At 36.8% G+C, this 13605-nt stretch overlaps 1 protein-coding gene across 1 annotated transcript; it reads left to right on the top strand.

Moving 5' to 3' along the window:
• Positions 1–4425: 4425 nt before the first annotated feature.
• On the top strand, positions 4426–6192 carry LOC135700554 (uncharacterized). Its single transcript, XM_065221074.1, has 7 exons — positions 4426–4586; positions 4873–4963; positions 5032–5214; positions 5272–5433; positions 5500–5617; positions 5688–5806; positions 5870–6192. The coding sequence occupies exons 1-7, from the start codon at positions 4468–4470 to the stop codon at positions 6158–6160; spliced, it is 1083 nt and encodes a 360-aa protein (XP_065077146.1). The 5' UTR covers positions 4426–4467; the 3' UTR covers positions 6161–6192.
• Positions 6193–13605: the final 7413 nt, after the last annotated feature.

Genomic DNA, 13605 nt, shown 5'->3' with positions numbered 1-13605 from the left:
AACCTGATGCCCTAGCGACCGCCAAGTTAACAGCGTAGAGCACTACATAACTAATTCATCATATACAAACAAGATCACAGCTTAATGTTTGTTAGAGCGGTGATCAATATTCATTCGACGAGCTGGTCGACTGGGAGATTATGCAAACATCCGATATGAATACAAATGATACCACCTGGAGGTATTTAGATTGCAATACGATACCAAATCGCTCTCGTTAAGTGTTGGTTCGACGGCAGTTGTCGAAGCTAATCTATCAACATTTTGTTGTTGTTCAGCTCTGCCAACAGTGCATGATGCAGAGGGAGACGGGGATCGGATCGTAAGTCAGTCAAAGAAAGGCCGTTCTGTATGGTTCTCTGAGGGTTTTCCGATGAGCGAGCAGTGATTCATTGCGTGTGAGAGGCATAGAATTTTGCTGTGCCATGGGGTGAAAGCGAAATTGAATACCTCTGATGAAAGGTTAGGGTGGCTCCGGAGGAGACTGGATTTGTACACATTTTGCTTTTGACCATCAGAAGAAGGTGAACTGCACGACCGTTCTGACTAAAATTTCAAACATCTACTTTTGTTGGAGATTATCAAGGTTGCAAATACTCATTTAAGCTAAAACATTTTTTTTTAATTATGAAATAATTAGATGCCATGATCATATTTTGAATTGGTAGGATACAAGAAGAAGTTGCAAAGAATGTGTTTGACATATTAAACCTGTTTATTTCACTTCATGTGAGTCACAATCAGCGATTTTTCCCACACTCACTCACTCACTCACTCAGCGATCAGAAAATTGCTGATTGTGACTCATAGAAAGCAAAATTTACAGGTTTTGTGTTTCAAACGCATAATTTGTAACCTCTTCGTGTAAGTTATCTTTTGGTTTATTATTTCGGTTTTTGGTTTATTATTTCGAAAAACATTATTTTAGCTGAAATGAGTATTTGCAACCTTGGAGATTATTTTAAAAAAAAATCACATCGCAGGTAAAATAAACCAGTGGACATGAATTGAAAGATCACGCTTCAAACACTCCGAACCCGATGCCTCCGGTAAAATGTGTAACGGCAAACTTGTAATGTTTGGAAAATCATAGCTCAGATATTTATTGACGAATTTAATATATTAAATCTGTTAGAGTCATTTGAAACAACACACACTAAGAATAGATCGCCGAATTTTGTGAAAAAAATTACCGAAATTGATCTGTAAACGAAAACTTTACAGATTTTTTTGTAAAATCAATATGTTTTCCACTAATTCGACATAAATCCACAGAAAGATCGGTGAAACCAAACAAGTTTACAAAAATCAGTGAAATAATTACAGATAGTTCGGTGGCGTAGCTATTTCTTACCGAATACTGTGTTTTTCACCGAACTTCTGTAAATACAGCTGTCAGCCATATTGACAATTGCGAGCGCCAGTTCGTGAACACAATTTGTGAAGTGGTCCGTTTAAAGTGAATAATATGGATGACATTTTGGAAGCACTCCAGGAGAACAACGAGAAACTCGTCGGTATTTTCCGTAAGTATGATAAATATGTATTATAAACTCTATGTTTTGTTTTAGTTGCCGATAATCTGTTTTTTCTGCCGGATCAAAGTTCCCGGTTATGTGACGGGTTTTCATCGTCACATAAACGATCATTTGAAGAAAAATCACTTCCGCCTCGGAGACACTTTCTTCGATTGCACTTTTTCGAAATGTAATGCGCGATTTATTAAATTTTACACACTCAAAAGGCACATTATAGAAAAGCATCCAGTGCAAAGTGCTACAACTACATGGGAACCTACCGATTTAGAGCAGAACCATGAACCGGATCACACTTTCGAGGAGTCGATTGAACAGGAGCAATATGCTATTCCTTCCCATCCGACATCAAACATAAATTTGGGGGGAATCCGGAAGATAATTGGTTTGAGTGTTTGTCGATTGTTAAGCGACGTTAGTTTGCCTCAAACGAAAATTGCAGAAGTAATAAAATTATGCGACACAACGGTTCAACATGTAACTGAGTACTTGGAGGCACAAGTGCTTGCCTTTTTGAATGCACATAATGTGCATGTTCCCGACAATGATCTCATCGATTTGAGAAACAAATTTCAGCTTGATCTGTTTTCCGAGGTTAACACGTTTCAAAAACAAACCAAGTTTTTGGAAAAAAAATAGCGTATCAGCTCCGATTCCTCGTGATATTTTGTTAAGTCGCCGACAAGATGTTCGACACGTTGACTCACTTCCCAAAAAAGTTTTGGTGAATGAAACTGGCTCCTACATAAGCATTATAGATACGCTGAAGTTTTTGTTTCGAGATCTCTCCAATAGGAAACTTTTAATAGAATCAGATGCAGCTGACACTCCATGCGTCAAAGAGTATAGTTCATTTAAATCAGGCGAATTGTTTAAAAACAGTGAGTACTTCCGGGAAAATCCCAACTGTATTCGCATTAGTTTGTACCAGGATGACGTTGAATTAGGTAATGCCTTTAGTTCACGAGCTGGCATAAATAAAGTATGCAATTTCAATTTTAAAATTCAGAATTTTCCTGAAAAGTGGAACAGCTCTCCGAAAACAGTATTCCCGTTGCTTTTTTGTAATTCGATTGACGTTAAAAAACAAGGATTTCAGAAAATACTACAACCGTTGATTGCTGATCTGAGAAAACTGGAAGAGGGTGTTACGGTCTACTATGGTAACGAAAAATTTGTATTAAAATCTGTAGTTAAAATGTTTTGTGGAGACACTCTTGCAGCACATGACGTATTTGGACTAATAGGACCAAGTGCCAACTACTTCTGTAGAATTTGTCAGATTTCCAGAGATGAGTTCCATAACAACCCATCTGGCGAATTTGCTCTGCGAACTAGAGAATGGTACGACGAAAAAATTGATGCTGTTCAAAAAGGATGGATTGCTCCGAAGGATTGCGGATTGAAAGCATCAGGGTGTATCCTAAATGAACTACAGAACTATCATATATCGGACAACTTTAATCTCGATGGAATGCACGATTTTGCAGAAGGGGTTGTTCCGTTAACAATACAACTAGTATTGTCACACTATTACAAGTAGAAACATTTGAAAATTGATGTACCATTTATCAACAATCGCATAAACACCTTTACCTATGGCTATACTGATCGCCACAACAAGCCTTCAGCAAATTTCACACATGAAATGCTAGTACATCCGAACATGCACAAACTGAAGCAAACATCAACACAAACATTTTTGTTACTGCGATCTTTCCCATTTCTGTTTGGGCACAAGGTACCACCGGATTGCGAGTTGATGGTTATGATCGGTCATCTTATCAACATCGTAAAAATTATAATGTCTCCAGTCGTTTCCCAACATCTAATTTACCAATTAGAAGAGGACCTGCATTATTTCGAACAAACATTCTACTCAACTTTCGACCGTCGCATAAATAAGTTACATCACCTCAAACATTATGCCCTTTGCATTCAAAAAAGTGGATCCATGAAGCAATATAACTGTCTGCAGTTTGAACAAACCAACAAAATCGCCAAAAACCAAGCTTCTACATGTAAAAATTTCAAAAATATTTGTCATAGTTTGGCCAAAAGGCAATGTGTTAAAATGACCTTGAATATATTGGACAACCCATTCTGTGACAAGTTGAATTTCACATCAGGAAAACTCGTTGGTCGTAATGAATGTCTAAGTTCACTACTTCTGGATCCAACAGTACAACACGTGTTCATACCAAAAACTGCAATATTTAATGGGGTTGAGTTCAGAGTAAATGCTGTGATCGGCATAAATCAGCACGCAGATAATTTATTCCCTGCTTATGGAATTATTAGAGAAATTGCTGTTATTGATGGAAAAATGTACTTTTTGTTGCGGTTGGTGGAAACTGTATGCTATAGCAGTTTTTTCGAGGCGTATGAGGTGCAAGTATTGGATGGCCAGCAATTACTTTACTCACAACTATGCTTTACTCATACTGTGTATTCCTTTTGGTCGCCGTACAGCTGCAACAAAAAATATATTTCTAGACGATTTTACAACCGTGATTATTAAAAGTATAATTTTTGTTCATCACCGCTCTAGAGATTGTATTGCTTATTCACTGACGTCTATTTTTATTTAGAGCGAGAAGAAATCGACGATCTAGAAACATTCCTACAGTTAGATGATAAAAATTTCATTAGATTAAACCTTACAACAAAGATGATTAAGCTGATTCAGCGATTACAACACGAATACCGAGAAGTTGCAGTAGAGTATATTGACGAAGAATTATTTCAAAATAAGGATCACGCTACACAAGATGCCAGTTTCCAAGCTCCATCTGCTCCTACTGACTCTGATAATCCATATCAAGGAATATGCCTTGATGAGGTAAGGTTTTGGATAAGTTGTCTTAAAATATGCATTCTGTACTAACTAACGATACCATTTCAGATAATTGATATCGACTGCGTTCTCCAGATGACAGAAAATGGTCTTGCAATCATGGAGGTCCTTAAAGAACAGACCAAGCCTAAGGAGACGATGATTAAGCAGATCTGTAACATACTTTGTGACTGTTTGAAAGCACTATACGGTTGGTAAGTAAAATTTTGATTGCTCATCTTTATATTGGTTATGTTGCGAAAGCAACAAGCCAACGATAACACCAAATCGCAAAATCAACTGACTTTCGATAACCAACACATCATATGTGACAGCACTCTACGGCAAGAGGAACTATGCTATTAGCACGAAATACTACCACTGAGATTGGTGCTAGCCGTATATTTAGTGTTATCTTTTAGCTTGTTGTTTTCTCCATCAAACCGTAACCGTAACCGTAAAAAATCAACAATTATCAATTGAGAATTATTTTCGTTGCAGCCGTCCAAGCAATTTTTATAAAAATCAAATAGCTGTGTCCCTGGTACGGTCTTATCCTACACTGGCAGCTAACTCCTCTGACACTCCGCAGGTGAATAAGCATCTAAGTGGTGATTTAAGTAATGCCGTTTAACAATTGCATTTAAATTCCTTTCGTAGGCTTTATGGTTCCATCCCCATGCCCGAGGTACAAATCGTCACGCAGGCCGTATCCATTACAGGATGGAGTACCTTGCTAGGACATCCGTTGACCGAGCATCAAAGCGTCATCCTCGCATAGTAAAATCTCAAGAAGCAGTTCATGAAAGCAATCTGGAGACCGAAATCAATTTGGTTGAAGCCGTAAGTATCTGTAATATAATTGCAAGATTAAATTTATGAAACTACTTTTTTAATTAGGAAGGTGAGCTACGATTCATTGTACCAAACCAGCAGACAAAATCCCATGTGATCGATCTATGGAACAAAACGTTTGAGAGACGACAGAAATACCGGTTCGAGGAAAACTTTTTTTCGTTTGCAAAAGATTGTCTTGTTATAACGGCCTACGATGGAGATTTGGTAAATGATCAAGTGTTTTTTTTTTTTAAATATTGTTCCGTTTAGACAAATATTACAACTTTGCAGATCCGTATTGATTTTCAAAAACTCAAACCGACAGCGAAACCGTTTATGGAAAACTGGAATACGGTGGAACCAAAAGTGATTATGAATAATCGTGAACTCTACATGGAACTCAAAAATGGTAACTTTTTTAAGAGATGTCAACTTTGAAAAAGAAATGATAACTTGAACATTGACTTTATGACTACTAGATTTCGTTCGTGCGCTGGCAATTATCCGCATGAAGAATCCGTCTCGTGGGTCTAAAAGAGTAAGAGATGAAGAAGCAAGTCGGAAGAATCCCTTGAGAGGAATTATACAGTGGATTAATGTAAGTTTAGTGTTCTTCAAATGTCTTAGCATGGTTTTATTATTAGCTATTTTTTTCATGCAGGCTCAAGACGATTTCCCATCACATGGTGATCAAAAATGCGTGCCAATTTTGTATGCTAGAGGTACATTGCTGGAGGAATCAAGCGATTGTGCGATTGTTTGGGGGAACATTGTTTTTCCTCTCCAATTGGATATAAAATCATCATTTTCAGTCCTGTTGGAGTCGTTCTATGTTTTCAATGTTTCTCCAGCACCTTGTGACAAACAATTTTATTTATTTATGGTCGGAGCAGTAATGGGCGTGGGACAATTAAGTACAACAGGAATGAAGTTCTTACATGCGGTGACTTAAATTTTATCCAAATTCTCCCCGTTAACCATGCTTGTTTAATAAATCAGCGAAGTTTCCTCTGGTAATCACAATTAATAATACTCCGCGAAACGAATGAAAACAATGAATGTAGTTTCATGAACGAATCGCTTTTGAACAAAGATTATTTCTTAAACGAAGCTGTAAAAGAGTACAAGGTTTTACATGTGATTTTTGATCACAAATTTTTCATTACAATAAAATAAATCGTCAAAAAAGTTTTTGATTATTTTATCAGAATATAGAAAAGTATTGAGGATCTCAATGTTAAGACTGTGTTCTGGAAATAAACGTGTGTTTATCGTACACTTCTTACTTCTGCATAACAGTCAGAATATTTTGATTTTCAGTATTTATTTCATTAGAACCAAAAAGAACCAACCGAAATGAGTTGTAAGTTCACAGAATTATTGTGAAAAAATACCGAATCGTTCGGTAAATTCATTTTATTTTAACAAAAAAAATCACAGTATATCTGTGAAAAATAACAGGACAACTGTGAAAAATCACAGAACTTTTCGGCAATTTTGACAGATAACATTTTTGCAACTTTACAGATTGTTCGGTGATTTGAAAAATCACCGAACTGTTTACCGAACGTTCAGCTGTTGAGATTTCGGTAAAATTTCACCGAAATCTGTAAAATATTCTAAGTGTGCATACTTTAAACATTTATTCGGTAGGGGTTTGAATCTAATTACCGTCCTACTAAGCATAACCCACACTTAACTTCTCTTTTTCGAACGGATATGAACTCAAAAATGGAGTGATTTTACTATATATGACTTCCAAATTTATTTACATTTCTATACGTACCGTTGGATTTGACACATTGCAAATTCATTCTACAAGTTTCAATTCCGTCCTAACGCATTGAAACGTCATTGGTTTTTCTTCGTTCTACGAATGAAGACAGAAATATTGGATTTGCTAGGAGCGCTTCTTTGGTTTTGAGAACAATGAGTTTAAATATTCATACAACCAGTGCTGAGATTTGTCATTGTCATTGACAGACTTTCACGCGATATTGACAAAATTGTTCGTCACATAGTCACTGACAGACTTGATCCTCAAAAAAACCTTCGTCAAAATCTCATTCATTTTTTCGTCAATGACAAAGATTCACCTGGTAACAAAAAGTGTAATTTAGTACATTCTGTGTCACATTATTGTTATCCAAGTAGCTCAGGACGTAGATACTTGTTCATTAAAATTGATCCATGTAATTGTTTTGCTCAAGTTATTTAATTTCGTTACAAATTTAGCTAATAAACAAATCTGCACATGTTCGTCACTGACATCATTGTCATTGACAATTGACATGGTTTGCCTTGACTATGACTGTTAGCTCAACTGAGTGACCAAAGCAGAGTTGTCAATATCACCGTGTACTGTCGAGATTTTGCAGCACTGCATACAACGCACTCGCATAGGCTTTGTATTGTAGCTTATAGAGTTCTCTACCACCGTTAGTTAGCAGTTTCACTAATACAAGCGTTTTACTGGTTAAAAATAAAAAACCAACCGCTGTCAAGTTGAACACTTTGAGAGCTGATTTCGTGGTTGAAAATAATAAACAAATCGATTTTACACGGCTACACTAGCAACGTTGTATTAGTGAAATCTTGCGGCAAGAAGTCAATGAGCTTACGCAGCGAAACAAACGTATTATTGATTAGTGTACGGTGAAATCATGGATATTATTGATGATTTCTGCTCGATAGAACGAAAATGGGCGATTACGACGAAATAGCGCTCTACCCTATCAATAGATTTAAAATCCATCGATAAATTGCTGAACAATGAATTGTCAAACATTGCCAATTTTCCGTTAAACATTTTACCGGAGGTATCGTATTCGGAGTGAGCATTAACATTATTAAACCACTCAGAGACGTAATCTCTGCCAAAGCCTCTTTTTTGGTGCCTATTTTCAAATCTGGTACGAAATCTAACATCCGAAATAACCGTGAAAATGCCATTATTTCTTGCATTACAAAACTTTTTGAATCTATCATAACGACAAAATTTATCAATAAGTAAAAAACCATTTACATAGTCAACAGCATGACTTCTTCAAGGGCTGCTCTACTCCCAAGTAGTGGGGTTTTATGAGGGTTCTGCAGACTATAATTTAGACTTGTAGCATGCATTAAAACCGCGATAAAACTTGCAATGTTACTTAGGACTGCTTCTAATCTTATGAAGTTTATCTCTTTTACACTGAATGCCATGGATAATGGTAACGACGTAGAAGCTCTTCACACTGACTTCAGTAAAGCATTTTATAGAAACGAGATGCCATTATTATTCTTCAAGCTGCAGAAAGTAGGAACGGAAGCCGGACTTTTGAACTGGCTCCAGTCCTACTTAACATACCTTACCTTACCAATCAGGCTAAGGCCTTGTTGTCCTCTGCTGTCCGAAGAAGTCGTCTCCACTCTACTCGATCCATGGCCACAGTTCGCCAGCCTCGTAGTCTGCGAAGGGTCCGCAGGTCACCTTCTACTTGGTCGATCCACCTTGCCCGCTGCGCGCCTCTTCTTCTTGTTCCTGTTGGGTCGCTTTCTGGAACCATTTTCACTGGGTCGTCGTGCGGTATTCTTACGACGCCCCGCCCACCGTAGTCGCCCAATTTTTGCAATGTGGACGATGGATGGTTCTCCCAGCAGCTGGTGCAATTCGTGGTTCATTCGTGGTCACCGTCAATCTGAACTCGGGGTGGCAGGCTAACATTGCCTTCCCTAGAACCTCTTCCTTTCATGTATTTTGTCTTTGATGCGTTGACGGCAAGTCCAATCCGTCTAGCTTCAGCCTTCAGTCTGATGTACGTTTCCGCCATCATCTCAAAGTTCCGTGCCATAATGTCAATGTCATCGGCGAAGCCAAGGAGCTGGATGGACTTCCTGAATATCGTGCCACTCGTGTCTATCCCAGCTCTTCTGATCACACCGTCATACTTAACAAACCGTAAGTAAATTGTACGTTTTTCAAAATAAACCACCACAGTTTGGTGAGTTTTGTTAGCTTGCAATTCCGAGTTGCGATATCACAGCTTGTAACATCAACCGCAGTTTTGACGTAGGACTACGTCTGTGATTTCTATATAGGGGTACACTTTGTGAAAAACAAAAATGGAACATGTAACAAAATTATGAAAGATTTTGAAAAATAACAAATTAGCTGCCCCTGTACCAATTTCAATAATTTTATGACCAATCGATCAGAAATATTTCTAGGCACTCTTCTACCCAACAAACTACAATGACTGGTCGTGGCAAACGAGGAAAAAGTCTTGGTAAAGGAGGCGCCAAGCGTCATCGCAAGGTTCTTCGTGATAACCGCCATCCGTCGTCTGGCTCACCGTGGCGGTGTCAAACGTAGCTCCGGTCTCATCTACGAGTAAACACGAGGTGTGCTGAAGGTGTTCCTGGAAAATGTGATCCGTGATGCTGTCACCTACTCTGAACACGCCAAGCGTAAGCGGCCATGGATGTCGTTTACGCTTTAAAGTGACATAAGCACTCTTTACGGTTACGGAGGATAAATCATCACCAATTTTGGCAACAGGCCAACAAGCTTATTACAGTAAAGAGTAGGAATAAAATTTATCTGTGCCTGTTTGTCCATATTCAGAACCACACGCCCCCAACGACCACACAAAATGCTCTCTACAGAGTTGTAATCTTGTAACCAAACTTGGAAGCAGGGGTGCAAGTGATTTTAATAGATTCTCTTCATCATCTTTCGTTAATAACTCGTTAATTGCCATTTACTTTAAATGTATTGACATTGGCAAACTACGGTCATGATGGGAAGAGTCTGTTTAACTTACTGGCGTGTCCAAAAAGATAGAATTGTTTCCCAAACACAGACATCATATTGAAACACACACGTGATTATGCATTGTAGCATTCTCTGTAAATTACAATTGGTACAGTAAGTTCTTTAGTGTTTACACTTCGCGTTAGATAGAGTCAATATTCGAAGTGAATCAATTGTTTGTTGAGAAATTGTGTACAAATCTTCAAAATGTATCAACACATGGCTGCTAAATATTTCCGCGATTATCGGAAGCGCGTGAGAGACCAAGAGGCAGGGAAACCTGAGAAACTGACTTGGACCGTTGCTGAACGCATTCGAATGTGTTGAGCCAACAAGAAAGTGGCCAAAGGTAATCCTAATTTTAGGATTTATTCAATAAGCGCCCAATTTCAAAAATTTGAATAATGAATTGTTCATTTTGGAGTTAAGTTTCTTTTATTTTGCTATTAATATATTAGTGAATGGAACATCAAAAACAATCTCGTAGTTCTACGTAAACAATGCGGTCGTGCTTTGGACACAACCCTTAACTTTTTTTTACTTGTTGATTTTTGTCTACGAAAATCAAGTGTGGTCTTGTTCTATGGTGAGATTTGATATTTTAAATTTTTTTTTCCAACACTGCTTAAGAACACTACAGTTCTTGTGTATGCAGACAATAAGAAGCTCTTCATAGAAATAAGAAATGCCTCCGACGCAGAAATATTCCAGAATGAAATAAATCAATTCTACACCTGGTGTAGCAAAAGTCTACTCCAACTCAACGTAAAAAATGTTACGTAATAGCATTTAGTAGAAAAATTGGAACCTCTTGCATAAACATACATTTAGGAAACGAAATAGTAGACAAATGCAAAATTGTAAGCGACTTTGGCGTAATACTGGACAACAAAATTACATTTGCAAATCAAATAGAATGCTGGGCTTCGTTAAGAGGTTCAGTTACAATTTTCAGGACCTTTAGTGATTAATGTATTAGATAATATCAATAAAAACGATGAATTAGTAAAATTGAAGTGCTGGAGGAAATATTCGAAACAGGCTGTTTTGAATCTTGTTGAGAGGAGCGTGGATTTTCCAGTCGCGGCCGGTAACTTCGATGAATCTACAGCTGTTCTTAATAACGCTTTGAAAACGTGTACCAATCAACTAGTTGAGCAAAAGTTTGTTTCTTTGAAAAACTCGAACAGCTGGTACAATTTGGATCTTTTGCGTCTCAAACGGAAAAGGGACAAATGGTGCAAAAAGTTTTGTAGATCAAATAATGACAATCATTGGAGTTGGTACACAATTTTTTTTTTTATATATAATTCGTTTATTTTTCCAGGCTCATTTGCTGTAGCTTTGCGGAGCCGATATTCATTGTTTAAATAACAAAATTACTTAAAACTAACGTTAGTAAATAGGTACACAATCGCGCGTAATAAGTATTCACAATCGATAAAGAAAACTCGTTGTGAATATGTTCAAAGGAAGATTGATCAGCATCAAAACAACAGCAAAGATTTATGGAAAATTTTGAAATCTTTATTAAAACCTAGTAATTGCAAACCGTGGTCCATAACTTTTAATGGCACATTAGAGCAGTCAGAACAAGTAATTGCAGCTAAATTTAATGATTATTTTGTCGACAGTGTTTCATTGATTAATCAATCCATTGAATTGGTTATTTGTTTTTCATTAAGAAAATCGGCTGGAGTAGATAATGTTAATGCTAGAGTTATTCAAGATTGCGTTCATGTCATTGGCCACATCTTGCTGGACCTTATTAATGAATCATTACAAACTGGACATGTGCCACAAATTTGGAAGGAATCCTTAGTGGTTCCTATTCAAAAAGTTTCTGGAACGGTTAAAGCCGAAGAGTTTCGTCCCGTCAACATGTTGAACAGAAAATTTTAGAACTTATTGTTAAAGGCCAGCTGTTGGAGCTGGTTTGAAAGCTATTTATCTGACAGAACTCAACGGACTGTTTTTAAGGATTCTGTTTCCAGTCCCGTGGGGAATAACCTTGGAGTGCTCCAGAGAAGTGTATTAGGGCCCCTGTTATTTATTATGTATATTAATGACATGATACGTGTTTTACGATTTTGTGACATTAATCTTTTTGCAGATGATACTATGTTATTCATTGCAGTCAAGGATTTAAATGATGCCATTTGAATGAAGATTTGCGTTATCTAAGTAGATGTTTGAAGTATAAGCAGTTGAACTTGAATACAAGTAAAACTAAATTTGTGGTAATTTCGTGGAATCGAGTAATTGAGAACGTCTCTGTTGTAATTGATGATGAGACTATTGGTCACGTTCTTATCATGTCATCAAGAAAATTGCCAAGAAGCAGGGTTGCTTCCACTCACCCACTATAAAAAAATATTTTAGGAACTATGCAATCATTATTTGATATAATGATTGTTGGACTTGCAAGTTACAAGAAACCCAAGGCTAAAAATCTCTCTAATAAAGCAAAAAAAAAGTAACGAGAAAAGGGTGTAAATTATGTGTTTGATTCATAAAACCTGTGAATTTTGCTTTCAGGGCGTCACAATCAGCGATCTTATGATTCGAGAGCGTTCACTCAGAGTGAGCGCTCACGAGTCGTAAAATTGCTGATTGTGATGCACTAATAGCAATATTGACAGATTTTATGTGTCAAACACATACTTCACCACCTCTTCTTGTAGCTTACAAATTCTAAATATCTTTATTCCATCTCATGATTTCATAATTCCGAAAAACATTTTTTTATAGCGAGTGAATGGAAGTTACCCTGCCAAGAAGTATGCAATTCTATGTCGACTGAAAAACGATTAAAGTATTGCCAGCAAAATACATTAAAATACAAATCAATCATCTCTCCTCATCTAGACTTTTGCCCTGCCATTTCATGTTTTGCCAATACAACACAAATATCGAGATTACAGCGCTTGCAGAATAAAATAATGCGTTTGATTTTGAGATGTAATAGATTCACTTCCTCAACTTTGATGCTAGACGCCTTACAATGGTGGTCGGTGAAGCGAAGAATTGTATATTTGACTATGGTGTTCATTTTTAAAGTAGTTAACGATATTTGTGTGATCGAATTGAAAGAGGAAGTGACTTTCATAGATATAATACTAGAAACGTGGTTGAAATAAGAACACCACATTTCTTGACTTGTGCTTCAGAAAATTCATTGTATTATAAAGGAATAAATGTTTTCAATTCGATGCCTAGACATATCAAACGTTCAGCAAAACTTACAGAATTTAAAAGACACTGCATTTAACACGTTAAAACTATCTTTTGAACAGTTATCCAGTGATTTTTTTTATGAATTGACAAATTATGTATCTTGAAGAAGTTATCTCTAACGGATTATTTTATATGTATAGCTGTTATAACGATTTTTTTAATAGTTATTGTAGCACTGCAAAAACTATTTCTGTTCGCCACGATGGTGATGATGGATTTTTAATATTTGATTTAATAGTAGATTAATTAAAAAAAAGTAGTCTACAGGTTTGAGCCTCGCGCACTTATTACGGATATAGAGGACTGAATTTAACATTTGATAAAAAAAATGCAATTTTGAAGTTTATTGGGAAGATACCTTGAGT

This window comes from Ochlerotatus camptorhynchus, unplaced genomic scaffold (genome assembly GCF_037179485.1).
Source record: "Ochlerotatus camptorhynchus isolate MF236.1 unplaced genomic scaffold, CSIRO-AGI_Acam_v1.1 ptg000012l, whole genome shotgun sequence".
NCBI classification, from domain to species: Eukaryota; Metazoa; Arthropoda; class Insecta; order Diptera; family Culicidae; genus Ochlerotatus; species Ochlerotatus camptorhynchus.
This window is presented reverse-complemented; position numbering and strand designations above follow the sequence as displayed.

Excerpts from the sequence above, each read along its gene's own strand:
- LOC135700554 (XM_065221074.1), top strand. The coding sequence starts at position 4,468 with ATGACAGAAAATGGTCTTGCAATCATGGAGGTCCTTAAAGAACAGACC. Across the intron at positions 4,587-4,872 it reads TTGAAAGCACTATACGGTTG|CCGTCCAAGCAATTTTTATA; the intron begins GTAAGTAAAATT and ends TTTTCGTTGCAG. Across the intron at positions 5,618-5,687 it reads CTACATGGAACTCAAAAATG|ATTTCGTTCGTGCGCTGGCA; the intron begins GTAACTTTTTTA and ends TATGACTACTAG.